Raw genomic sequence first — 27,156 nt, 5'->3', positions numbered from 1 at the left:
AAGTATTAGTTGACGAGTTGTTGTGTCTATATGAACCTCCGGCAGAAGTGCTGTTCCTTTACTCGACTTTTGTATTTGTTTCCATTTGTTAAATAAACAAGGTTCAGTTCTGCCGGGCGTTGTGCGTGTGCTCGTGCGACTGTGTGAGTGAAAGGGAGAGAAGCGAGGCAAGATGCAGTTTAATGGTCAAGTTATTTCCCCCTGTGTTACAGGCATATCAAAATCTATGACGTCAGCAGTTATCAGCCTGTCCACTCGCTGGACTACCCAGGTGCAATCCTCAGCTTGGCCGTGGCGGTAAGTTTACGATTGGCTGTCTCAGACTTGTAGAAGTCAGTCCCACTTCCTACGCCCTCCACGCGGCTCCATGAATGAAAAAGGTGGGAGTCGTCTGCTGGTGTTGTAGCTTGCCCCTGTGTACAGGCAACTTTGTGGACAAGCGTGAGGATGGCATGAAGTGTGATAATCCTCTTGTCTATCATCTGCTGTATCCTCCTCGTGGGCTTTACACGTCCGACAGGTGTTGAGGCTCGGGCACCCTGCATCCTCCCACCTTTCACACAGATGACCCATCCGCCTATCACTGCCTCCAACGAGTTGTGCTACAGTTTTCCCCGTACCTTCCTAGCGTCTGTACAAAGACAGGACGAAAGAGAAAGAAGTAATAAAAAAGAAAAAACACGAAGCCAGAGATGTTGCTGAATTAGCGCTTCAGCATTCATTGCTTTGGCTCGTATGTGAAAGCTATTAACAACTACCGTAGATTCTTAAAACGGAAATTTTATGTTTTAAACGCAATCTTTTTCTCTCTGGTTTCCCTCCCTTACTTTTTCATAGTTTTGTTTGTTCCTTTTTTTCCTCATCTTTCCCGCTCCCCCCTCGCCCCAGCGCCGTTAAAGAGCAGTTGCCAGTCACAATTACCAAGTAATTACTCGACAAGGAAGTTTGCTTACAACGGTCCAGCACGTTGCACCCCTCGCCGGTTACTGGTGGCTGATGATAGCGACGACGAACGGCGCTACAATTCACGCCTGATTGGTTGCGCGCGTGCACATGTACACACGCACGCGCGTACGCTAAAACGCACGCACACCTACTCACTCGCGCTCGTTGTGGTGCGTGACTCCGGACAGGTTCTAGGGTAGGCGGCAGTGGCGGCGCTCGCGCGGGCCTTTTGCTAGAATTTTCGTTTACATGTTTTGGTCATAAAGATGACGTGTAAGTGGATACATTTGTGCCTTTGAGGAGCTATCGACAAAAATAACGGCCCGGTGAGATAACGGGCCCGGGCCCTTCATCGGCGCAGTGAAATCAGCATTTATTGAGGGTGACAAGCTGGGGCTGGGTGGGGAGGAGAGATAGTTCATACGCCTTGAGAGGGGCAAGAAAATAGCTTTTTTCCTGCGCCGATGCGTTTCGCAGATTGAAGCTTACCAACATTTCGAAAATTATTTTGTGGGACCTTTTTTTTTTTCCTTCTTCTTAACCTAGCGCGGTATCCGTGGGAGAAGGGGGATTCTGCCGGGGGAGGGTGGTGAGCGCTTGCTGAAGGCATCGACGTTGGCGTCGTTATGAAAACGTTTATTTCTAAGGTGACACGGAATTGATCGTAAACCGATAATGCCAGGAGATAGAAACAGAGAGGGCTTTCCGCTCCACACTTTCGCCCACATGTGCCGGCGCTTGGCTCTTTGAAGTCCGCTCCGCGAAACATGTTTTCGGTTCCTCCGCGTAATGATGGACTGTTAAGAAAATCACCATTGACTTTGTGTTATTTGTGTCTGGACAGCATTCCTTCCTTCCACGGCGGCAATTTCGTGGCACTAAAAAGTTATGGCATATAATACTGTTAATTAGGAGGGGTGGCTATGCTCGCAGAAGTCGGGAATGAAAAAAAGAAAAAAAAAAAAAACTGCTGCTGAAAATCTAGTGGTGTATGAGAGGAGAGAGCACCACTCCCTTTTGTTAAAGAAAACAAAATTGGCCACTCATCATACCCCTTGAGGTAATGGTTTCTGTTTGGCTGGCAGTCCCCTGTCTTGATCTGTTTTGCTGCATGGTTCTTCCATAATGCAATTCGTTTTTTCATCAAGCTTCTCTTGAAGCTGTTATGTACCGTCAATACAGACCGTTGCTTTTTACTCACCTTCCGCCCTTGTATCCTTTTATCTGCTGTCGTTTTATCGGGACGAAAAGAAAAAACAGCAAGTGGAAAGCAAGACTTAGACATCCCACTGCATCTCGGGATCTTGATTGTTGTTTTTTAAAGCCCTAACTTTTGTGGGTTAAATTGAAGCTTGTGACAATATATTACTACACTGCTCATTTTTTTTTTCCGCCGTTTCACCTTCCGCCCCCTACAGATGATTTATATGTAGCTTGCATCAGTATTTCCGTCTGCAGCGACTTGCTGTGGGTGCCGTTGGCAAGGTGCGGATCCAGTCTTCAGATGCTCCTCCTTGCTATCGTGGTCATACTGCCAGTCATTGTCCTGCACTGGAGGGATGAGGCTGTTGTCTGTTGTTCCCCCTTTACCGCCTTCTCTCTTCTTTCCCTTCTTTAATTTTGTTTTCAGTACGCGACTGTCGTAGTGCGATTTTTTTTCAGTAGGAGGCTGCAGTCCACATCCCATTCCTCCGATTAAAAAAAAACCAACAACATCAACAGCAAAACAAACTGTTGGCAAGATAGAGATTCTAAACTGCAGTGAACACCATTTCAGTGTAGACAGGGGATTTCCCGCTTTGGGTAACGGCATTTTCTTTCTCTCTCTCTCTTTTTCTTGACAAGTACTGCTCCATTTCTCCAGACCAAAGGTCAGGTCTGTGCCTCGTATCACTGACACTTTTTGTGTAAAAATTGTTCCCCCTTCCCTTTGCCTGTTTTTTTTTTTTATATATATATATAATTTTTTTTTTCTTTTTTAAGTTTCCCCGTCCTCTCTTAAGCAGCAAGGTTACATCCTTTTCCCTCCACCTCTCCTGAAATTTGAGACGACCAGACTTCTCGGATGGCTAGAGATGAAGGTAGGGGGTGGTGGGTTTAGGGAGAGAAGAGGTGCGAGTGGTGACGAGGGAGGAGTTCGGGGAAGAAAAGCGATTTGCTTCCCTCCCATTGGGCTGTAAATGAAGTGGCACTGTTTTCCCGCTTTGATTGGAAAAGCAGATTGAAGCGTTGTATAACGAGAAAAGATGTTTGGCTTTCAATACGAAGGGCAAAGACAAATGGAGGGAGATAAATTTCCATTCAACCTGTCGGGTGCCGTCCCTGTCGTTTGCATCTGGTCGCCACGGCTGCGCCTCCAGACCTCTCCGTGGGCTTGTCTCCCGGGGAGGTGGGGAGCATCCTCTCTTTAGCACTGACATTTTGAGCACTTTGTGTCGCTTGTCTGTGTCCACAGGGTCGGCAGCCTGACCCTTCGTTCGTCTCTAAATTGCGTGCAAGACTGTTCTTAACGGATTGTATGTTCACCCCTCCCCAAGTATCCACCTCCATCTGTATTTAATTCCTTTTTTAGTGAATTATAATGACTTGACATGTCAAACTGGTCCCTCGTGCTCGCACCACGAGCATTATATTGTTGAAATTTTCGTGTTTTTGGCTTACTAGTGGAACGATATCGTTGCAGGTTTTTTTATAAATATTTTTTTAGGGAGGTTTTAGCGCTAGACCGGGTAAAGAAGGAAGGGTTTCTACATTGTGGGATTTCTATTTACAGCAGCAGATGGCAGATTTGTGTGCCTTTTGTATTTTAATATTGTTTGTGATTGCTGCAGCGCGAGATTTCTCAAGTAGATTTTGGCTGAAATATGGGGGGCCCCACTTGATGGAGTCAGACGACAGGACAAAAGTTCACGAGTCCATTTGTCGTTCCCATGGTGTGGAATGTCGTGCTTTGGCGTGTGGGTGGTGTTAACGTCGCCTTCACATCACATCACATTGCGTGATATGTAACGAATAGGCTCGCAGTTCTCGGTTAACATTGCCAATATAGATGTACATATCTCTCTTTCTCTCTCAGTTACTAAGTTGAGACTCAGGCCTAAAACAATTTCTGTTTCGTCGTTTGATTGTTCTTTCTCAAAGTATTTAGAAACATAAAACATCACAATATTTCAATTTGTATGTGTGTGTGTGCTTACTCGTCACAACCATGTAAGGTCTAGAAGAGACACATATCTGTCTTTCCATCCATACTATCTTATCTAACGTTTGTATTTCTGACCTTCCATCAATATATCTATTGTCTGTTCGATCATCACTATCAAAGCACCGACCCATTGTGATAATGTGTTTTTTGTTCGTGGACTTTGCAGCCAGATGACAGTGTTCTGGCAGTGGGAATGGCGGACGGCCTGCTGTCGATACAGAGCAGGAACAAGGCGGAGAGAGGCAAGACGCCGAAGAAGAAAGCTTCATTCCACTACAGACTGAAAGGGAAAACCTTCGTGGCTAAAGAGTATGATTTCCTTCCCTCTTGTCTGTTGTTATCAAGCTTTTTTTCCTGAGAACTACATGCACTTAATTGTTCTTCGCCGAAAACTCTTTTTTCATGAATTATTTTCACCGAATGAAAAGGAATTTAGGTTACAAGTTGTCTAAGTTTCTCTCTTTTTTCCTACATTCCTAGGATAATGTTTCTGTTCCCCTCTTTACTCCGTTCCACCCCCACCTATCCTGTACTCTTTTTTCCTCCCGACCATATCATCTCTCGGTAATTAGGGTTAAGAGATTAATGAAGCAGAAAAACTGTAAAGAGATCCCTGGGCGCAAATGGCCCTGTGGGGACCTCCGGCTCTCGCTGCAGAAAACTGGCAAGTGATCTGCAAGGAGGCCCGCCGAAGTTTATTCACACCTGCACCTGGGAGGTCCTGCTGAGTGCATAGGACGCTGAGGAATCGTACGTAATTTTGCCCACCTGGACGGGCCATCCCCCATAGCTCTCTCCTCGTGTCCCGGACACACAGCGCCACGGGGGTCGTTATGCAAAGGAGAGGAAGTAGATACTAAGGAGTGAGGGGGTGTATGTGTGGTTGAAGGGTGAAGTGTGGCCTGAGCAGGGCAGGAGGGTAGAGAGTCGGGTAGAGATAGGAGGATGGCAAGAGGTGCACGTGACAATCATGCACACGAGGAACGCGTGCACAAATGCACGTTTGGGTGTGTGTGGTAAGGGACTTAAGGACCATTGTTACAATCTTTGTAATGGATTTCCTTCACTGACCTGCTCGAGAAACAGACGAGTCACCAAACAAGAAATATAGTAGGGCTGTTCACAGTGTGTTTGTGTAGGTGAGAGAGTGATTTCTTCATTTCCGAGTTCCAGTTAATTTGTTTATCTTCTAATGTTTGTGAAGACGATTTGTTGTTGTCACTTCCAAGGTGAGTTAAAGTTGCCACCAAAGTTGGGCTTATTGTCACGGTGTTGTGTTGTGTTGTGCAGGAAGACATTGTGGTGATCAACACAAGGAAAGAGAAGATGGCACGCTATGACAGACTTCTCAAGCGCTTTGAGCACTCAAAGGCCCTGGACGCCGCCATGGAAGTATGTTCGCTGATGCACGCTCAGCATTTATTCTCTTACTGATATGGGCAAAATCTCTTATGAATCAGAAACATTGACAAAATTTGAAAGAATTACTTTTTTTAACCCAACTTATCCCCCCTACTCCTCCCTCGCACCTCCGACCAGCTTCCAACCACCATCTCCTTTCTTGAAACAAACCACTCTGTACCGTACATCAGTGTTTACATGCGCGTGCAAGTAGTACAGTGCAAGGGTGGCTAGTTGACGTCTTAGCGACTAGCGTTTGGAAGTGTCTGCTGCTCATGAAGCAACCACTGACGAAAGGGTTAAGTTTTCAACTCTGTCTCTCTGCAGCTTCATACTCGCTGCAAGCATCCGGAAGTGACGCTGGGCGTGCTGCAGGAGCTTATCCGGCGAGGAGTGTTGCGGGCCGTCCTGGCGGGCCGGGACCCGCGCCACCTACAAGGCGTCCTGCGCTTCATCCAACAGTCAGTTCCAGTTTGTGTGAAGTAGTTTGATTTACTGTGAAACTTTCTTTTGCATTTTTTTCACTTTATAGACTTAAACCCTTCTTTACTGAGGTTCGTATTTATACATTAAGTATTTAATACTTTAATATGTCACTTAATTTTTTAAATTTAAAGAAGACTTGTCTTTCTTCAAGACGGGTTCGTTTCACACTTTCACCTAGGACAAGCTTATGTTAAATGAGTAACATTGTTTGATTTAATACATAACTAGTGATATTAAGAAAGTGTTTTTTTAATGACATTCACGAAGTACATAAACGCTTTTTGTTATTTTCAGGAACCTGTGTAAGCCGAACTTTGCGCCAACGCTTCTAGATGTACTGGGAACATTCTTTAGTAAGAAAAACTTTTTTTCTGAGCAGCTAATAATGGTCGTTGATGACTGACCTTTAAGTGTTTATCACAGCTGCGTCGCTCTCGTATTCATTCGCAGTTGTCGTAAGATCAAGAAGGAGTGATTACGAGAAATCGTTTTTCTAATCTCCTCATTTCACATTCTTGTTTATCGGTTCTGCTCATTATCATCATTTTTTCCAACCCCAAGCCCTCTTTTCTGTTTTTCTCCTTTTCTTCCTCCTCTGACACTTTCTCACTCCCTTGCCTCCATTCCTGTCTGGCTATCTTACAGAGAGAGGAAGGGACAAGTAGAGAATGTCCACCCTCTGTTGTATAATAAACGTTACATACACAACTACAAAGTATTTTCGGTAACTAAAGACAAAGAGAATACTAAGAGCCTTGTTTACGACAGTCCAGTGTTCACTCATTCTCTACAGGTTTGTACGAGGAGAGTATTGGTGGCAACGCCCTCATGGAGTCGCTGACAACGAAGGTGAAGAGAACCATGGAGGAGGAGATTTCCTACCAGAAGAAACTCATGCAGCTGCAGGGCCTGATGCTAGTTGTGATTTCTGGGGCAACTTCTGCAGCAAGAGACGTCACTCCAGAAGCCTCTCTAACACTTTGACAACAATTCTGACATTCCTAGGACTCTTGATGCTCAGAGAAGGTGCTTTTACTGTTCTTGGTGAATGCTGTGATGTGGCCAAATTATCGCCCCTCGGTGTGTGTGTTTCGACATTCTTAGCAAAACTTGGAAGCCAGTGCCGTTGAGGAACAATAAAAGGACTGTACATTTTATTTTTTTACAACAGTTTTATTTTTTTATCTTTAGTTACCAGTTTTCATGTATGGGTGCATGTGCGCGGGTATGTTTAAACTGTTATAGCATGCACAACTCTGCGAATATATCTAATTAAGCATCAAGACACTTTCTGCAGAAAGACAATATAATTTTTGTGTGCACATCCTCCTCCTCCTCCCCCTCCCTTTATCGGTACTAGCCGGACACAGAGCGAGCCAGCCCATCCGTAGCTGTCGTTGGCAGGGAGCTAACGAAATGTTTGCAATGTTGAGCAGTTCCTTTACTGGGCGGGCTGTCCACTCCTTGACGTTCGCCATCCAGTTTTCTTTTGAATATCACAACATCCCTCTATGTACCGTTGGAAGACCGTCTTCGGTACTGTGTCATTGCTGGCAACGTGGCTGAACTATGCGAACTTTCGCTGCTTGAAAGTGGCGAGCAGTGTTTCCTGAGGACCCACCAGGATGGCAACTGCGCTGTGGACGTATTCGTTTGTTATGTGTTCCTTGTAAAAGATTCGGCGCAGTCCTTAAGTATTTGGTTTCGAGTTTTGGGATTCGTCTTTCCTTTTCGGTGAAGTCCACGTTTCACAGCCATACAGCATGATGGATGATGGGTACAATGAGGGAATTGTACATCTTGTTTCTGGTTGTGAAACGTTTCTGCTGTCCCATATTCTGTTTTGTCTGACCACCGCTGCTGTCTAAGAACTGATCCTGAGGTGAATGTGGTGTCAGAGTGGGAGGGAGAAATGTAACTAGCTGGTTGCCCCTTAAAAGTACGTGCAGCCCCAATGTCCCCAGTAAGGTTAAACGATAGTAAGATACCAGAACTTTGGGATTACATCCCTAGGGAAATGAAACATACATCCCATCACCAATCAAAGCCTATTGCATCCCTGCTCCCATAACAACAAGACGTACACTCCCACGTCCAGGGCTTAATGCGGTTGTCCTCTTAAATACGTCCGTGGTTTGACACACTCCGAGGTCATGGGACTACATTTAGAAATCAAAACACGATATTCGTCGACTGTATAAAATCCGTGGACCAGGCCCTGTGGTTTCAAACGAGATGCGGTAACTGCTGAAAAGAGTAAGTGAAGAAAATCGGGTTTGCTGTTCTCTCACTTAACCTGCAATCGTCTCTTAGACTTAAGTCTAGTGCGCTCAAATTTCAAAAGATTGCCAACTCGTAGCCTGCTCGGAAGACATTGAAAAGCCCTCCCTACCACCTGCCTTGAATAGGTAATAAATAATCAGGGGTCGCATTCATGAAGCGAGTGTGAGCAGTAACATGTAGGTAAAATGGGAGAATCAAGGTAAAAGTCCGAATCCTGCAGGTATTGCTGTATGTAACTTTACCTCTGAAATTTTTGTCACTGATTCATAGCTTCGATCCTAGGGGTAAAGCAACGTCCGCGGAGTGCAGACACCACGCTGTAAGTAAGGAGACAAGAAACTTTCCTTCGATTTACCTGGGTCGACGACTTGATGCCGCCGTACCCATGCCTTTTTATAGACACGGCGAACCACTTACAACTCACCGATTTATGATAACGACGCTACTAGACCTTTACACCTGGAGAAATACTTATTGATAATTGATAAATGCAGGGTCTGAAATTTCTTCGTGTAAATTTAACTCGTAGCCTAAATAGAAAAGTTTTTACAAACATCAATAGATCAAGAGAGTCTATCCTTCCTTTTTTTTTCTCTCTCTCTCTCATACATCTACCACCCCACGGTATGCATAAAAGATTTCTGGTCTATGGGAAACTACTCTGAATCAAACTTGTTTACTTGTGTGGAAGAGTTAGTTCCCTTACATTTGGCAGCCGACGTTTTCCTTGCTAATCTCAAGCGGGTGTACTTTTCTCTTGCCACGAAAAGAAGAGCTACCGTTGAACATAATGGCCAAACATATTTTAAAGCTATAACAGAAAGTAAATCCTTGTTCAAAATTTAGTGCGCGTTGCATTTGATTTCATCTCATGATAGAAGTTACTTAGTTCAAAGGTCAATCAAGTGCCATTAGGAAGAAATGGCGACAGCTGATGTTGCGGTGATAGGAGGAGGAGTCGTCGGCTGTGCAGTTTTCTTCGAACTGAACAGGCTCGGCTTTTCGTGCATTCTTCTCGAGAAGAATAAAGATCTTATGTCAGAAGCGAGCAGTGGTAACAGGCATGTAAATCACAAATAATAGCACATATCACTACACTTCGCTGATTCGACTCACTCAAGACTCTAGCATTAGAAAATAAATTCGTAAGGCTTAGTTAACGTATGGTGATCATTACAGTGATTATAAATCGTTTTAATAAAATTTTTGCAACTTATCAATTAATGAAATGGAATGTAGAGACAATGTATTTGAAATATACGAATGGGCAAGTGGCAAGATCGATGTGACCCATGCGTATAGACGAAGCGATTGTCTTCTGCAGGCTGCAGTGCATCTGACCACGAACTTGTATACACATCCATGATCTGACCGTGTATCCGAGTGTGCGAAGGACCAAAATAATGTTTATTATGCTCCATGAAAGCAGTTTTAAACGTTAAAATGAATCAGATTTAAGTACTGAGAGTATTAGCATCATGTGCATGTCTGGTTATTAATCTTCTTATTTAATTCTCTGCTTCTTTTTAAGAATATACATGCAAAAACTATTAACCATTGATAAAAATGATTTAGAGATCGGCGATTATTTTGATTCTCGACTAACAAAGACTCTCAAAATCGCAGAAAGGATAGCATGAGTTTTTCTGTCGTGTGTTTAGTGGTATGCTGCACACTGGCTTTGATGCACCAAAGAATAGTTTGGAGTTACATTGCATAAAACGGTCTCAAGAAAGAGTACTTGATGTCTTTGACAAATTGGGTGTACCCTACTCAAAGAATGGATCTGTAATGGTTGCTTGGAATCTGGAACAGGTAGACATTTAATTTTCTTTTTCTTGGAAAAATTATGACATCAAAATTAATTATACACCCACATCAAAATTATTTTGTATTGAGCTATTTTTTTATCATGTAGAGAGATGTTAAAGATGAGAGAATGTAATATTCAGATGTTTTAAATATTGAAAAAAAATCCAGGAAATATTTGTATTTTGGTGGTTTTCATCGGAGTGCATAATCATTCTTGTAAAGTAACATTGAATGACATCTTAATTGCATAGCTATCTGCCTTAGGATTAGGATTAATTCAATATTTCAGTGATGAATTTACTTCAAATAACCTGTATTACAATCTCTATGTGCTTGTGCGTGAATATGCATGGACGTGTATGCCTGTATGCATGTTTTTGCTGAAAGGTTTGTAAACTCGAAGAAATCCTGTCATCATCTTCAGAAAAATCCATTCAAGGCCTTTCTCACTTGACGCTGACAGACTTATATCAGAAGGAACCAAACCTAAGCAGGAGAGCTCAAGGTGCACTTTGGATTCCAGAAGAAACTATATTGGATCCTTTTATCTATGGCATACTGCTTGCCCATCATGCAAGGAAAAATGGTGGACAGGTATCTGATTATAGTGCATTGCGGGTCAATTCACGTCTGTACTCTTTTGATTGTGTTTTCCAGGGTGAGGTGTCCTTGCACATAGTTATATAATCATCATTTATTCTTTCTTCCAGACTGTGATCCAAACAGTTAAATAATGTCTTCTGAAAACTTTATTAAAGTGTCCTTGTTAGTTGCTTGTGTTTGTACTAGTATTTAAAAAGGACTATTTTATTATCTTAGTGTCACTGATAACTTAGTAACTTGAAAGTAGCTACAACCAATAAGGTGAAAATGGGAAACAGCCAGAATATTTTGCACACTATCATAAAGTGATGCATACAAATCGAACTCACAAACTCAGCTTATTGTTGTGGTTATTTTTTTGTTTTAATTTTTGATATTCAGTATTTTATCTTTTTGTTTCCCAGATTTTGACAAACTGTGAAGTCACACAGTGTTGTGTATCTGATGACAACAAGAATGTGTTGGCAACAACAAGGGGTCAGGTGACAGCCAAAGTTGTCATTAACTGTGCTGGTCTCTTTGGTGACAAGGTTCAACAGCTAGCTGGTATCGATACATTCACGTAAGAGGCTACAAAGATGGTCCTAAATTTCTTAAGATGCATGCATGTTCTGTTATCCTGTTACAACTTTCATCTTGTATAAACGGGAAAGATTCTGGAAGATTATCTTGCTTCAGGAAAGAAGAAGCAGCTGTATAGACTGCTACCCTATCCACTTCATTTATATTTAAGAAAAGGCTTTTATCTATCTGTATGCTGTTAATTTGAATGAATTGCATTGCCAACATCATGATTCATCAAAATATTTTTAAAGCACAAGGAAAGCTCCCATGGTTATAGAAAATAGCTCCATTTATTGTTTGACGTAAGGAGAGACTTCTGATGATACCAAATGATGACCAATGATCTCGTCGATTAAAACTAGAAAAGAGTGGGTTGATTCTGTGGGTAATGGGAAGGGGAGAGAGATGACAGACAATGAAAACTTTGTTGACAAGGGTATCTGACAAAGGTTATTGACAAGGATATGTCTGACAAAATCCTGGAGTAAAGACTGATGAAACAGAGGAGTTTACTGACAAGAATAAGAACGCAGATGACCTTGGTGACAAGATAGATGATGGAATGATGATAATAAAGTTAATCAGCTTTTGAAAATGGTGTTAATAAAGAGGGGAAGAAAGTAAGAATTGCCGCAGTACATGTTGAAGGTATGCATGTGTCATTCAGGATCAAGCCACGGAAAGGACAATTTGTTGTGTTTGGACAGAGGGCTGGTCGGCTGATTAACTCCAGCATTCTGCCTGTCCCTTCAGACAAGTCAAAAGGCATCATCATCTTCAGAACAGGTTTCTTATTCATATTGCACTGCCCATGAACTGCTTTTTGTACATAATTATTTAATTATAGTCTCCATTTGCTTAATACAAGCCTTTGAGCCATGGAATTCTCACCTGCATTTTGGAAAGAGGTCAAAATTTTATTTCATAAGTAAGTAGTTTATTCCATGTTACTCCTCGAGGAGCATAGTGCCACAACACCTCGCCATAGGACCTGGGTTTGGGCAGCCCCCATCAGTTATGTCCTTTGCCTTGCTCTCTACTGTTCATTTCAAAAGTAAGGTTGGTGTCATTCTTTGTGAATATTTTCACAAAGTTTTTGCATTAGCTGTAGCCTTTGACACATGTTTGGTTTCTCACCACCCTTCCCTAGCCACTCCAATCCCACATTAATAGAGATATCACACAAGGAGTTGTGAAATTATATAAGTACGGTATATTCCATTAACCTATCTGCCATTCCTGTATTGTGACAGTTTACAACAACTTAATTGTTGGACCCACAGCTGAAGATGTGGAGAGCAGGGAGAGAGCTCCATTAGATGATGCTATAACACTCCGTCTCTTGGAGTATGGACACCAGGTATTACCGGATCTCACAAGTTTGATGCCTTGTGGGCACTATGTGGGCCTCAGACCTGCCACACAGTTCAAGGATTATCAGATACAGGGCTACATGGACAGGTATGCTACATGATGCTTTGAAAATCAGCAAGCATCCCAAGTTGGTTTTTTTTTTTTTGCAAGGCAGAGAGTTTGATATGGGCACTTTACAGGCACCATAAGAGGTAGGCATGAACAAAGAAAAATTACAATTTTAATATTTAATTTGTATGCAGCATTTTAATATCTGTCTCCTCTTTGGAAGCAGAAAGCTGTTAACATCTCTCTCCTATAAAAAAAAAAACAACAAAAAAATCCAGAGAAGTCCTAATAGAAGATTTTATTTTAACCCTAGACTCCCTGACCACATGTCATTCAGCTGACATTGTTTGATTGCTCCAGAATTTTTTCAGTTCGAAAAACAGCTACTCTCACACTCAAATAGTGCTTACTTTTACATCTCTACCATAAAAGAAAACACCAAACAAACTGAACAGATTATATCTCTAGCAGGTTTTTTTTAGAGTTTTCCAGTCTGCCGGGTTCAAAAGATTAATGCCAAGAAATAAAGATATTGTTCATAGCAGTGTGTTCATACAAATAAGCCCCCAAGGTCTAAAATAAAGCACACAGCCTGTGGTTTGAGTTGGTTACATTGAATATATACAATCCTATTTGTTTAGAACAGAGCTTGACTAAATGTAAGAAGCATCCTTTTAGACTGTTGTAAAAAGGGCATAATAAATGTTTTTATAGAAACTGGATCACTGTAGGAGGTATCCGATCGACTGGAGTGTCAGCATCACTGGGTATTGCTGAGTATGTTGCGAGCCTTGTCCAGAGAGATATGATGGTGGAACCAGTTCAGAGCTCTACCAGTGCCCTGGAACATTCTGAATGGAGTGTATTGCCTGATGGCAGATTACTGGTGGGGGAGTTTGCCTATGGGATCACCCATCCAATCACACAGTATGGCGCTTCAGAGAGATATCACCTCAGCAGATTGTAGTGCATTTTCTTCATATAGAGAAATGCAGTAGTCTTCAGGGGGACAGATAGTTCTTAATGATGGTGGTAGTGGTAACAGCATTATTTGAAGGTTTTGCTAATAACTAAAAATTGTGGGAAGTGCCTGATATTAACAAGACAAAATTTTAAAAAAAAAATCTGTTAATTTACGGATAAGGGCACAAGAATTAAACAGTCTATGAAAGGGTTAAATTTAAAGATGGACTTACATGAATGTTGTATTTTCTTCTTTTTATTGAGTGACTGTCTACACAATCAACAAATATATTTCCAGAAGTTAAAATCCACTTTGTGGTTGAAGGGAGATAATTCCAGAAGCAAATCATCCATAATCAGCTCTATGGTGGAATTCTCTTAACACATTTCTTTTCCAGTTGTGGATTACGACAAACAATCCCAAGTTATAGGACAACACTAATTGACTAGTCTAGAATGGGTTAATAGTGCCAGAGAAAATGATTTTAAATATTTATGAGGTGTGTGAAGTGTTGTCATCTTGAATACATAGTTCGAACACCCAGAAAAACCAAAGGCACATGCAGGACTGCTTTTTGTTGATTTTAGTTTTTATATTCAGTATAGCAGTGCCATACTTGTAGAATGGTTTTCCAGTACCGAAATAAAGGAGCTGTTTTTATCACTTGTTCATTGAAGGGGATTTTTTTCCCCGCTGGTTTTAGTTTGTCTGATCATAATAGGAATAGTTTAAACAGTATTTTCTATAATTGTTCCAACATCATTGTAGTGAAGAGAAATTTGGGTTCTTTTTGTGATCAGAGAATTGTCTGAATAACTTCCAGCATTTTGTCCATATCTGAATATGTCCTGACAGGAGAATTTGTTTTACTGAATTTAGGCAAACATATGCCTGTGTGCAGAACCTTTAGCAGTTAATGAATTGCCAGTGTGTGTGCATGCATGCGATGTCATAGCTGTAGCTTTAAAATGGTTTCAGATGAAAGACTGTTTGTGTGCAATGAGGGATAGGGTGGTAGGTGTAATCTTTATTCTATTTTTCTTAAATATATTTTTCACAACTTAGCACACTTTTGGAGTTATGATTGCCTATTGGGATTAACAAGGTCGGTCATCTGTCAAGTCTTGTATGACAAAGTTACACCCAGTGTTGTCATGTGCAAAGGATCATCTTGTTTAAAAAGAGAAAGGTAGTACCTAGGCCTTACAGGTATGGAGTGAGGTGATAGAGGCATTAGACAACGTAGTTTCTGGTTTATTCACATTCTTTGTTACGGCTCGCCAAGACTAACAGCAGATCACTTCACAAGAGGCCAAGAGTGAGTCTCGGCACACAGACATCAGTCCATAAATACACGTCCATGGAGCCAGCTAGCGAATGCCACTACGTCTACCCCTCAAATTTCTTACCATGTGGCTATTTTAAATTTTAAGATGCAACAACTATTCTTGAAGCTGGTAATTTTTTTGTGGGCTTTGTTGAGATCCAAGGTTTATTATTAGTAAATTATTTTTAAGAATCCTGTTTTAAATATGAACAGTAATGGAAAAAAGTGTAATATATTCAGCTTACACCATTACACTTTGTACCATGAAATGTTCTTTGCTGGATTACTGAAAACTCGTGGCTCTAATAGCTGTCCCTTATTTAATACTCCATCATGCCATGCCGTTTCTTGGCTTTTACTTTATTGTCCTTACCAGCCATAGCATCAGGAGATGAGTGAGTTTTTAATGTCCCTGATTTCTACATGACCGGGAGCTGTTGAGGCCCATGCCTTGCCAGAAACGATATACTGCCCTTATTCATTTCAAGCAGGGATGTGCCTAATGTCTCAAAACCAGACCCAATACTTTTCTTCATCTGCTGTGAACTTGTGGTTTAGTAATTACATGGATCCTGGAAACTTCAAACAATAGCATGTCTTTGAAGATTTCAATGTGTTGTCCTAAATTTGGATAAGCATTCAGTTAGTCGTCCCTTAACTGGCATCTGTTGTTGCACATGGATAGATGTGGCAGTTGACAGGGCCTGCTGCTCCTACCTATTTTGGGTCAGCATGTACTGGACGACCAGTCAAGTCTTTGATGTTCTTAAGCCAGTTTCTGCCCTCCAAGGTACATCGAAGAATACTCTTCGACAAGGTGTTGTCCCAGGTCACATCGCCAAAGACCATCTTATGCTACTTGACTGTTGAAAGTACAGGTTCCTGGTGTCCTACGAGTGTGAAAATATTGTTTTGTACAAGGATTCAGCATTGTGATTTTTACTGTCTTTCCATATATAAAAGTACCTAAAATTTCCCACAATAACCAAGCACAGCTCAGCCATCTGGTCTAGCCCAGGGTCTGATGTAGATGCAGGAAATGCTGGTCTTTCATGCTCACAAATAGACTGCACACGAAATTTGTTTTAATTACAGATTTTACTTCATCTTCGGCATCAGTTAATACAGATGAGGAAAATGTGTATCAATACAAAATGCCCAAGCACAGGTCATTACTACATCAAAGGCAAATGAAAAGCCATATCCTTTCTGTTTTGTCATCAGCAAGGAAATGTCTTTCTTCTGTACCCCATTCTTACTCATTCACCTCACTCATTCTAGCATTCTTAGAATGGCATGCACCTAAGTCTTGTATGACAAAAGTGTGCACATGCACAAACACACACACACGTGTAGATGTATGAAAACTGAAAAACAATCAAGCGTTCAGCATTCTTCGGAGGTTTAAAATCAAAACTAAACCTGTTTCCTGGACAAAGACGCAATTCAAACCACACCCCAAGAAACCTGCTGTTTTTCTGTAGAAAACAGGAATCGGAAATCCTGTCAAATCAAGACCAAAGCTCTCAAGTTTTGTTAAATCATCGCCATATCCCTGTAAGGAGGTGACGCGAAAAATGTCGGTTTGCACAATTTAGTTAGAAAAGCTGCAGCATTTACATTTTTTGAGGCATTAAAACAAACAACAAAAAGGCATTTGCTATCATCCTGATAGGCTCCATATCACATAACAGGAGTTTGAAGGTAATGAGTTTGTACTGATTTGGAACCTGAAACTGAATACTTTTTAAATCTATACTTTTCCTCAATTTGTTTCACTTGCATTCATGTCTTCCCATTCAGAGAGTACAGTTATTACCAATGAAGTAAAACTTCACACATTCAAAGGACAGTGTAGCTGTCTAGAAGATAGTAACTTTGCTTTTTACTTTATAACTGTTGAGTTGGGTGTATAGTTCTGGCACTGCATTGAAACTTGTATTAGTGACCCCTGGACTGTCTGCAGGCTTTATGTACTGTCATATACGTTTAGCATTCTGAAAGTTTCACCAGCTTCAATTGCACAGCTAAAAGTCACACAAACTTCCAATCAGCATACACCTACACCTTGTGGGAATGAACGGTGCCTAACAGTGTAGTTTCAAGTTCTTAACACTGCTTGATATTTGGTTTTTGGATGTCCATTTCTTGTCTATAAATAGATCCTGATGTTTTTTCCACATCAAGACATAAGACGTTTCCATTTACACCTGGCTTAGCCGTTAATCTGAACTTTTTGAAAAGCTTCCTTTAACTTTTTATGTTACTGGTTTGAAGATTATAAGTAATAGGCATAATATTTCCATGTAAACTTTGAAAATTTTCCGCCTGCTAAGATACAATCCAAAAATATCTCAATATCTGTGTAATCTGCTGTTTAAGAATTTAGCTTACACACAGATGCACAAAACATGGGTTTTGATTTCTGACCTATGTTAATCCTCTTGTTTCCATCTTATTTTTACCATCAAGAGAACATATAACCAAGCGAAAACCTAAGCTTGAAATGTCCTCAGGTGTTTTGCTGGTAAAAGTTGAAAACAAGATCATCAGCTATGGTACAGTGTGCCTTAACAGATTTGAAACATATCAAAACTATGAAAATGCTCTTTGTTCTCTTGAGAACTAGACATCTTGCACATTAGTTTTTCAAGATTTTCAGAGATGCTTTACATCCAATAGAAACCTATCTTCTTTGGCAGTAAGGTAGGGATTGCTGCAACAAAGCACAACATGCATCAGTTTAATACTTGATATATACATTTATGCACACAATCTGCAAGAACAGTTGTATGATGCCAGAATAATAGCAGTTATAAGACAAGTGGCATTTCTTTTCTCAATAAAGACTGCGGGTTGCTAGTTAAACTAACATGAAGCTTTGACTCAATAATACCAACATTATGTCATACAGTTTCCTGCATCAAGAGACAAGCAATCCATGGTTCAGTCAGAGGTTTTTAAAACTACCATAAAACTTAAATGCAACTTTACACACAAAATTAAAATAGTATTTCTTAAACTATAAAATGCTATATTTTGCTTTTTCTTTTTTCTTATAACAAATCTGGGTTAGGCTAAATTAACAGTTCTAAAAATAGCTAACACCACTTGTGACGAGAAATGTTTGAAAAAACTGCTTTGCCTGTTTGTAAATTTTAGTGCCGATCTACAGTTAAGTACGTACGTGAATTATAGTTAGATGCATTTACTAGTGACCACTCTAAAGACCTACTGTTAAAGCCAAATATTCACCAGGATTAGGCCATTTTGTTGATGACAGCAGTGTGAAGCTGGGCTAGTTGCTGTGCCCACTTTTCCAGGGCTCCATACCTGGCGGTGCCACTTGCCTCTCTGTCCAGCTCTAACACTTGGTTTACTTGATCAATCCTTCCCTGGATTGTGCTGCAGACAAGAACATACATGGGAGCTGAAATTTTCCTTGACCAGAAATTATCAATGCATGCTCTGGGCCAACATCAGATATGAAAAAAAAAAAAAGAGGAGACTTGTGGCATTAAATCTTGTACTTTTTATTCTATAACATACATGACTATTGTGTCTTCAACACTGCATGCAGATGATTTTGCAGCCAACTCCATCAGAGTAGAAATTGCCCCTATTCTGCCATTTTCATCTTTCACTTATCTCTGACAAGTACCAGCATAGAACAGTTTGCTAAAATTGATCGTTAACAATATCTCGTATGTTGATCAACCTACTTGTCAAGAATACAGGATACAAGAAGATTTTCCACATCTGTGGGGTCAATATTGAGCTCCTGCAACAAGAAAATACCAGGATGATTATTTCTTTCATACAAGCACATTTTAAACAACTCTGCAGTCCTTCATTATAAAATTACACAATTAGTCTAAGATACATTCATTATGTTCAGAGGTGGTCATTAATGTATTTCACTTTGTTTTACACTATCTTTTCCTTTCTTAATTAAAGGGAGATAATTGAAGGCAGGGTACGGTAGAGGCCCTTGTGGATTTAAAAAATGGAGAATGCTCTCCCTGCAAGAGTGAAAATATCAGTTCTATGGCAACAGTTGGACTGACATTTAAATAGTAAATAAGATGAAAAGAAAAAAAGACGAACAGCCCGAAATTTTGTGCATATCTTGAATTCGTTGTTTCATATCACTTTATTAATGGGCATTGTTAGCCAAGTTTCATGAAATATTGATATCCATTTCTTCATTTCATTATTTTTTTGACACCAATTTGTTAGTTTTGTCATCATGTAGAACTATTAGTTTATGAGAAAGATACTTTACTCACCCTTGATATGAAAGGGATGTGGATACGGGTGTAGGGTTTGATAAGCTTGATGAGCACCTGTGTTCGGATATTCCTTAACAAGTCTGCATAGACATATCATGCATTAGCTAAAACTGACAAACGTGTACAATTGTTACAGAAACTTTCTACTTCAAGTGTATAAGTTCATTAAAGATTTCAACTCAGTTCAAATTTATCTTTGCAATGCTGTTCATAGTCAGCACACACGCTCACCATAAACTCCTTAATATCCGATTCACTTGCAATTCAAAATATGCTGGCATTGATAGTAAATATGACAAAAACGTTCATCACTCCTGCATCTACTTCTTTTCAATTATCTTTTTCCTAAATAATCTCAGATTTTACATTTTTATATGAACCTTATCAACTATTTTTGCTAAACAGACTAGGAAAAATGCTTTTTGCCAGTCTTTATTGATGTTCTTCCTTATGCCATCCAGATAAAAAGTACACATAAGTAATATTTGTCTCCAACTGTAATTTTTCTTTTAATTCTAAGAAAAATCAGAACTGATGCAATCATTTTCAAAAACCCAATATCCTCCAACAATCTTTATGATAATTTTTTAAGCTTTAAGGGAAAAAAAATAACAAAATCATACCTTCAATATGTTCTCGAATGAAAGGGTCTTCCATAATGTTTTGCCGATTCATTTTTAAGATTTTTTCAAATTCATTGATGTCATTGTTCTGGTATGCACTGCAAAGATTTTTAACAGGTTTCAATTTTTTTCCCTGTTGAAAACCGTTTTTGGCAAGTTTAATAATAGTTACTGAATTTGTGAAGTGCAAATGGTCAATAGCTCAATGTGCTGCACATGAAAAACTACGAAGAGCTGACAGTCAACCATACAAGAAATGTTAAGTGCCATTCACTCTCTTAATGTTTTCGTGTGTCAATCTCTCTCTAGATGTTTTAATCTATAAATTACAAAAAAGACTTTAGCATTATAAATTGTTCATTTCACTGTCTGCACATTTTGTTTCTAGAAAGGAATACCAAAGCAAGTGATAATGTAACTAGTGACATTTTTAAACTTCTCATTGAAAGGAACACCACGCCTAGTGACAATATAACATGTTACCTGACTAAATTAGTCATTGCAAGAATTTCAGGATCATTTTTGTATGGCTTAGTTTCCTGGGAGTCAAATGGGTTGATGCCTGATTTCATCAGCATGTTGGCTAAAACAAGATACTTCAGACAAGTGGTTCGTCTGCACAGAAGGAGCACTGTTATTATTGTCAAAATCTCTAAAAAGTTATTATTAAGCAAAAAACTTTTTTCCCTGGTAAAATTAGTTCTTTGAAAGTTACATGCTTTTTATGGTCTCATGATCTCTTGCTGTTATGCTTGAGTGCCACTTGGTGAAGTAAACAAAAAAGCAACCTAATGTGCATATACCAAGAGTTTACTGTGCACCAGACTCTGAACATTAAAATAACTTTGCTGCAAATATTAAAGGAAAAAGTGTGGAAATAAGAGGGGCAAAGCACTTACCTCTGACTACCAGATTCGTCATAGTTTTTGAAAGCTTCAAAAAAGTCAGTGTGTGCTTTTTCATACTCTCCTTCCCGCAAGTGCATCTTACCTCCACATTCTGTTGATAGATTTTTCAATTTAAAAAATAAAATGAAAACCATTTTCTAAGGCTGTTTTCAACATATACAGTATAATGACTTGCACAGGTTACATTATGCTCTAATTTTGTGATGATATAGAAAGTCTGGAAATTGTCTCTAATGAAGTTTGTGTAAGGCAGGAACATTTAGCACATTCATTATGAAAAATCAGGACAAGATGTACTGATAGAAGGTGTTGACATGGCATCATTCAAAAAGGATCTAAAAATGATCTATCAGATAAATAGGAAATATACTAAAATGAAAATATTTTTGCCTGGCTTAAAAGCATGCAGGTTCCTCACCTCGTATAACCCCCATAATCAAAGGATGAGGGATAGCAGATTTTATATGGAGTGACTGTTCATACAAGGCCTGAAACAATTTATTTTCTCTTTTAAAGTGTTGTTGAAAGTAAATAAAAGAAAACAAAATTTTGCTGAGGAATTGCTTTGTCCCTGTTTCCAGCCTTAACTCACGCCACCCTTACGTGAGTGCTTACGCAGATTAAAGAAAGGATACAGAACTTTCTAAGAGATAAAGGCAAGTTTTACCAAACAGTTAAGCGAGTAAAGTGAATAATAATATGCCAGCCAAAATCCCTACATACAAGAACAGCAGCTTATTTGAAAGTTCAGACTTTTAGAAATTCTTCTTCCTTATACCATTTAGCATTTTAGCGATTATCAGCAGATTCTTATAGAGCCAATGCAATGACAGCTGGAAAAGTCCTGTGATGCCTGTCCTTTGTATTTCACCTGGTTCTTTTCTGAGGAAAAAACCCTATCATCTTCCAAAATATTAATCACACAGTGTAAACATTGGTAATATTATAGCGCACAGATTTTTTCACCTTAAGCTTTTTGTTGTTTTTCTGTTCTGTGTACATTTGTATTTCCAGTGCATAGATTTCCAGAAGCTGTGTCCCTTTCTTTAAATCGTCTTCACCGTCGTCTGTCTGAAGCATCAACACACATTAGCATGCACACATTGAAAAACTTGTGCATGATGAAGTGGACAAATAATGAACAAGGAATTATACCTTATGGTAGTTAAACATTTTACACAGCTTTTTTTCTCTTTATACCAGAAAAGACAATTCTAAATTATCATAAATCACTTTAAACATGGCATCTATGCATAAGCCATCTTCACTTCTTTAACAACCTAATAGAGACTGACCATGTGGTGATATAATACTGCAAGCAAATCTACTTTTAACCATTTTTAAAACATACTACAGGCCTTCCTTTTTTTTTTTTGAAATCTGCAAAGTTCCTGAATAGATCATTACAGGGTTCTGCATTTGCATAACAAGTGGTTTTCCTGAACACAAAAAATAAGCTGAAACTCGAGGCTGCCAGAGTGCTCACCAGACAGGATTGGTGTAGTTGTTTCAATATCCTCTGCAGGCGTGTGTAGTCTCCCCGATCAAAGTACAGCTTTCCCAGCTTTGTGTTTGTCTTAAACCAAAGTCTTTCATTCTTTGCTTCCTTCAAGGCCTCCAGAGTTGTTTCATAGAAGTCTTGCAACAGTTCCATCTGGTGCAACAAATTGCCACAAAATATGATACAATAAAATGTCACAAACCAGTTTCCATCATCTTTCAAGCAGGTAGCTTTGATGATGAAACTCCTTAACTTGTAACACCCACCTTAAAGACTCACAAATTAAGGTACCAAATACGTAAAAATAGACACAACAGAAAAGGAATGTTTTTGAAAAGACATTTGTATATAGCATAATACAGTGGAACCTCGGTTAACGAACACAATCCATTCTGGAAAGCTGTTCGTTATCCGAAATGTTCGTTATCCGAAACAATTTTTCCCTTAAGAAATAAAGGAAATAGATTTAATTGGTTCCCAGCCCCTATTGACTCGCTAATATTTGAAAATTACAAGCTATATAGGTAGGTTTTAATGAGAACAGTTATGATACAATATAAATGGAGTTAAATAAATGTAAAAACATTAAAGAAAGCATTTAAACATAAGAAAACATTTAGTAAACATAAGAAAACTTGCCGTTTTGACGGCGTGGGTGGATGGAGGAAGGGGTGGAATTACTGTTTGGACTCCCCCTCCACGAGCACATGACATTGTAAAATCGGGGGTGACTTCCCTTTTCTGTCGCTTTGAGGTTGAAAGAAAAAATTTGTCCAGTGTCTGTTGCTTCTGACTTTTTTTGTAAAACTCTTCGGTAATACGACATCACATTATCATCAAACACGTTTAGGCTCCTATTGCCTATCGCACTATCATTACCTCACTACTATAGGTTTTAATCTTCTTTGGAGTCATGATTGAAGATTTTCTTATTAAAATAAAGCACAAAAATCACTAAATAAAAAGGATGCCTTCAGATAAGGATCGTAACTGTGATGACATGCTGGTCGGTCACGTGTCGTTCACGTGGCTGTTCGTTATCCGAAATTTTGTTTGCTATCCGAGACAAGATTTTAACGAAATTTTTGTTCGTTATCCGAAATATTTGCTATCCGAGGCGTTCGCTAACCGAGGTTCCACTGTGTTTGCAAATGTCAAGTCTAGATAGCCTTTAATTTCAGTCCTGGATTATAAGGACTAGTGCTAACTGCAAATTTGAGTGTAAAATAAAAGATAACAGCTATTGGTTACACGTAAGCCCAACCCCCAAACCAGTAATTCTTTCAAGAACCATTCCACCTTATATGATTGCATGGTTTATCGCTTCCAGTAACACACTCACTTGTTTTGAAGTGGAGATGTAATCTAGGATAGAGTTGATTGATTTTTCTGAATAGTTCCGTGTGACTGCAGATTTTATATACGTTAGTAGCTGTTTGTATCGCTTCATCATCTCATCAAAATTGCCCTGTAGAAAGATTTAAAAACACTTTTGCCATAGTCAGTGCTGGAAATGTCTTATTCTTATATTGCTATAAAGTTTGTACCACCCTTTTCATTTCAATCACCTCAAAGAACAATGTAAATCACTTAAGTCAGACGTGCATCTCATAGAAACAGTGATGAGTGGTCAAATATTTTTGTTGCTCTAGAAAATCAGCACCATACAAGATAGGAAAGTCCTGTCATTATCTAACTTAATGATACTAAAGGTTTCATCCCCAACCTCAAAAGGGAATAGGGAAAAAGCAGGTAATGAAGGTGGTTAATTGGCAGACAAGCATACGATATATTCTGCATCTCTCTCTCAAACACACACTCTATTTTAGAACAGGTAGCACTACCACTGCCCTTACCAGCTTGAAGTTGATCTTGATCATTTGTTTGAGAGCCTTGAAGCCCCATTCCCCCTTTTCCTTCCCTTCCAGCTCCAGCACCTGCAGAACATTGATTAAAAAAGGGGCTACCACTGGGGATTTTTAAACAAAGATGATGAGACAAAACATTTGCTAAGGTTAAAGGGAAAAAAATTAGTAACCACAAAAAATGACTTACATCAGATAAACGAGGAAAAGTTTATAATTGCACTTCTCGAGAACACCTGGTTCTGCAAAGGAGCATATTTATACACAACTAATTAAAAATGTTATAAAAGAAAGCATATAGGAAGAATAAAACTAGAGTTCGCCGTGGTCACCATAGCTAGAGAGGAAATGAAAAATGGCAACTACCTTATCGGCAAAACAAAATACTCTTTTTTAATTTACCTTCTGGAAGCTTTCCAAAGCAGCTCTTGGGTCATCTTCTTTCAGAGCCTTGGAGTTGTAATACTGGTTTTCTAAATCTACATCAGGCTCAGAGTTGCTTTCTTCAGAATACTCCTACAAAATAGGCACACCCCCATGTATGAATGACTGATTGCACCTTTATATATAAAACTAATTACATATATAAAAATCTAATTGCATATATGTGTACACAAAATGTTATATATACAGATGCTAATAAGTTAATTTGCATAGTGCAATATATCAGCTAAAAGGTAAGTATCTATGAAATAGTCACAAAGCTGTAGAACAGATGCAACGACTTGATGTGTTTTGAGGGGAAAGGGCAATCACTGCAGATTTAAGAGTGAGACATCCAAAACAGGTGTGACATCTGGAGGAGATTGAAAAAATATTGAGAATCTAGAGAATTGGTAGTATATTAAACAGCCAAATGGTTATCATCACTTCAGTTTACACATGGCAACTAAAGAATGCTACCAAAGTGAGTGAAGCTTGCCAGAATGGAATCTAGCCAATAGATCCAACCAGTTTAACTTCAAAAGAACACTAAATACAATCTAGTTGCAAAACAAACAAGCAAATATAGAAGAAACACATGCAAACATGAAGATCCAACACTTTCATCCAAAGCAAAACACGATTTGATGTAGAAACAAAATCAAGGAAAGCAGATCCCCTCAGGCTCTGCCTGTTAGATGAAGGGACATAACTCTTATTCAGCTAAATGGTAAGCAAGGCATACAGAAAGGGAGTAAAGAGTAGAAAGGACGTTCACACCATCAACAGGTAGTGTAATTAAAAAGAGAAAAATCAAATTGGTTAGAAGAAGTCAAGAGTAGCATTTAGACTATTCACAGAATATTAAACTAAAATGATCTATGAAATCATCAATCTCATGAAGGATGACGACCTGTTGAACGTATTGAAAGGATTATTAGTGGATTTGTACTGCTTCCCTTTCAACGGCTTGCACACTCATTATAGATTTTTTAAAAGGTATTCTGCAGGCAGCCATATGAACAGACCCCTTCCCTCCCACCAAATATACTTCTACATATTAGATACATTCTATGACAGGAACATTTTATTGGAAAAAAGCATCTGCAGCCTGCTTTACAAATAAATTATGCAGGCTAAGAGCAAGTTCTGGCTACATAACTTTCTTTTTATATGGTATTTCATAGATGACAAATGTACATATTATGTTGTGTAGGTTTGTGCATAAGCGTGCTCTTAAAACTGGGATATGGTGTTACATAAGTTCACTTTATTATTATTATTAAGACTTAAATTAAGATCATGTCACAGCATACAATTACTACTATTTTCTGAACTACCTCACCCACTGAAGCTGTAAAAGTGTATTATAAGAGTTTGTGTATGACTACTTTTACTTTCACTATACTTTGTTGAAAATATTTTGTTTCAAATGAAATAATCTGAACCACTTGGAAAACAAAACTAAATGCTATACTTTTGCAAATTTTCTAACAATGGTACTGCAGACTACTTTAGCATGAATAATTCAAAGAGAACAATTACTTTATCTCCTTTCCACCCAAAATAAAAGGATGACTGGGTCTAATAAATTCTACAAACATTATATATATATACCAGTAAACTTAAGTTCATATAAGGGGAGAAGTATCTGAAATACTATTTTAACATTCATGGTTTATACTATAATAAGAACCGATTTTGTAAGTGTGTATGTGAGAGTGAGCCTATACATAAAAATGTGCTCTTTTCTGCTTTTCAGTCCTTAGAAGTCAATTAAACCTTATGACCATTGACGGTTTGGAGTAATGCTTTATGCCAAGTAATAGTCTATTTAAGAAACTTAACTATTATAATAGTTTTATATGGTAACCACTACATACGACTTGCGTTGTTTATGAATGATACAATGATTCATTGCCAGAAATGGGAATCTTACACTACGATGTACTACATCCTCACAGAGTCTACAAAATATATCTATTCTTACACACATAAACAGTATAAACTTTACAATGCATCCACTTTTTTGGTTGTTTTAGATGCCTATAGCATACGAAGAGATAACTGTTAGACTAAATCATAACATCGATGTTCCTCGCAAGTTGCAATTGAAATGATTATTTTGTGCGAACCGCCAAAATACAACCATACGAAAGAATAGCACTTTAAGAAATAGGAATTTAAACACGCACTATACAGATGGAATAGTATAAAATGCACAAAGCATAGGTCAGAGAAAAGACGTGTAAGACATACCAAATCATACTCCTCGTCATCATCAACCATGAACTCATCATCCGACATCTTGTTGTTGTTGACGCATGCGCATTTCGATCTTCAGATTGTCCTTTTCTGTCAAACCTTCTTTTTAGGAACTAAGACGAAATGCAAACCTAACCAAATCACTATTGCAGCTTAGTCGATTTGTTAACCTTTTTCATAGAATTTTAGATAGTGGCTCGATCATTGTAAACACCAAAAGAGCTAATTATTTGTTTGGCATCGTAAGGTGAAAGAAATTAGTTATCT

General features: G+C 39.0%; 3 protein-coding genes across 5 annotated transcripts in view; 2 read left to right on the top strand and 1 right to left on the bottom strand.

Annotated features, from left to right (window-relative positions):
* LOC112553963 (U3 small nucleolar RNA-associated protein 15 homolog) overlaps positions 1–7,202 on the top strand; it is a 49,205-nt gene extending 42,003 nt beyond the window's left edge. Inside the window, exons 8-13 of the mRNA XM_025221506.1 lie at positions 213–297; positions 4,317–4,458; positions 5,439–5,542; positions 5,879–6,012; positions 6,332–6,390; positions 6,831–7,202. Of these exons, the coding sequence (XP_025077291.1) occupies positions 213–297; positions 4,317–4,458; positions 5,439–5,542; positions 5,879–6,012; positions 6,332–6,390; positions 6,831–7,021 (715 nt within the window). The 3' untranslated portion in view covers positions 7,022–7,202. The remainder of the gene's footprint in view (positions 1–212; positions 298–4,316; positions 4,459–5,438; positions 5,543–5,878; positions 6,013–6,331; positions 6,391–6,830) is intronic.
* Positions 7,203–9,060: 1,858 nt separating this feature from the next.
* LOC112554092 (uncharacterized protein MG039 homolog) lies at positions 9,061–13,912 on the top strand. 2 transcript variants are annotated; one of them, XM_025221692.1, is made up of 7 exons: positions 9,061–9,143; positions 9,982–10,135; positions 10,520–10,726; positions 11,140–11,297; positions 11,967–12,085; positions 12,553–12,760; positions 13,436–13,912. In XM_025221692.1, the coding sequence occupies exons 2-7, from the start codon at positions 9,986–9,988 to the stop codon at positions 13,686–13,688; spliced, it is 1,095 nt and encodes a 364-aa protein (XP_025077477.1). In that variant the 5' UTR covers positions 9,061–9,143; positions 9,982–9,985; the 3' UTR covers positions 13,689–13,912. The 2 variants fall into 2 exon arrangements, with proteins under 2 accessions (XP_025077477.1, XP_025077476.1); XM_025221691.1 differs by lacking the exon at positions 9,061–9,143 and adding an exon at positions 9,160–9,381.
* Positions 13,913–16,229: 2,317 nt separating this feature from the next.
* LOC112554091 (COP9 signalosome complex subunit 2) lies at positions 16,230–26,988 on the bottom strand. 2 transcript variants are annotated; one of them, XM_025221689.1, is made up of 15 exons: positions 26,884–26,988; positions 24,604–24,717; positions 24,193–24,273; positions 23,679–23,804; positions 22,976–23,083; positions 22,322–22,489; positions 21,802–21,906; positions 21,254–21,323; positions 20,827–20,926; positions 20,411–20,542; positions 19,928–20,025; positions 19,302–19,384; positions 18,735–18,793; positions 18,268–18,417; positions 16,230–17,728 (listed from the first exon to the last, which is right to left on the bottom strand). In XM_025221689.1, the coding sequence occupies exons 1-14, from the start codon at positions 26,929–26,931 to the stop codon at positions 18,273–18,275; spliced, it is 1,437 nt and encodes a 478-aa protein (XP_025077474.1). In that variant the 5' UTR covers positions 26,932–26,988; the 3' UTR covers positions 16,230–17,728; positions 18,268–18,272. The 2 variants fall into 2 exon arrangements, with proteins under 2 accessions (XP_025077474.1, XP_025077475.1); XM_025221690.1 differs by lacking the exons at positions 16,230–17,728; positions 22,976–23,083 and having other exon boundaries at positions 18,273–18,417.
* Positions 26,989–27,156: the final 168 nt, after the last annotated feature.

Source organism: Pomacea canaliculata, linkage group LG13, assembly GCF_003073045.1.
Source record: "Pomacea canaliculata isolate SZHN2017 linkage group LG13, ASM307304v1, whole genome shotgun sequence".
Lineage (NCBI taxonomy): Eukaryota > Metazoa > Mollusca > Gastropoda > Architaenioglossa > Ampullariidae > Pomacea > Pomacea canaliculata.
The sequence above is the reverse complement of the archived record's forward strand: the minus strand, read 5'-3'. Positions and strand labels throughout refer to the sequence as shown.

Excerpts from the sequence above, each read along its gene's own strand:
- LOC112554092 (XM_025221691.1), top strand. The coding sequence starts at position 9,242 with ATGGCGACAGCTGATGTTGCGGTGATAGGAGGAGGAGTCGTCGGCTGT. Across the intron at positions 10,136-10,519 it reads TTGCTTGGAATCTGGAACAG|GTTTGTAAACTCGAAGAAAT; the intron begins GTAGACATTTAA and ends TTTTGCTGAAAG. Across the intron at positions 12,086-12,552 it reads CATCATCATCTTCAGAACAG|TTTACAACAACTTAATTGTT; the intron begins GTTTCTTATTCA and ends GTATTGTGACAG.
- LOC112554091 (XM_025221689.1), bottom strand. The coding sequence starts at position 26,931 with ATGTCGGATGATGAGTTCATGGTTGATGATGACGAGGAGTATGATTTG. Across the intron at positions 24,274-24,603 it reads CTTTGGAAAGCTTCCAGAAG|GTGCTGGAGCTGGAAGGGAA; the intron begins GTAAATTAAAAA and ends AATGTTCTGCAG. Across the intron at positions 23,805-24,192 it reads TCAAGATCAACTTCAAGCTG|GGCAATTTTGATGAGATGAT; the intron begins GTAAGGGCAGTG and ends ATCTTTCTACAG.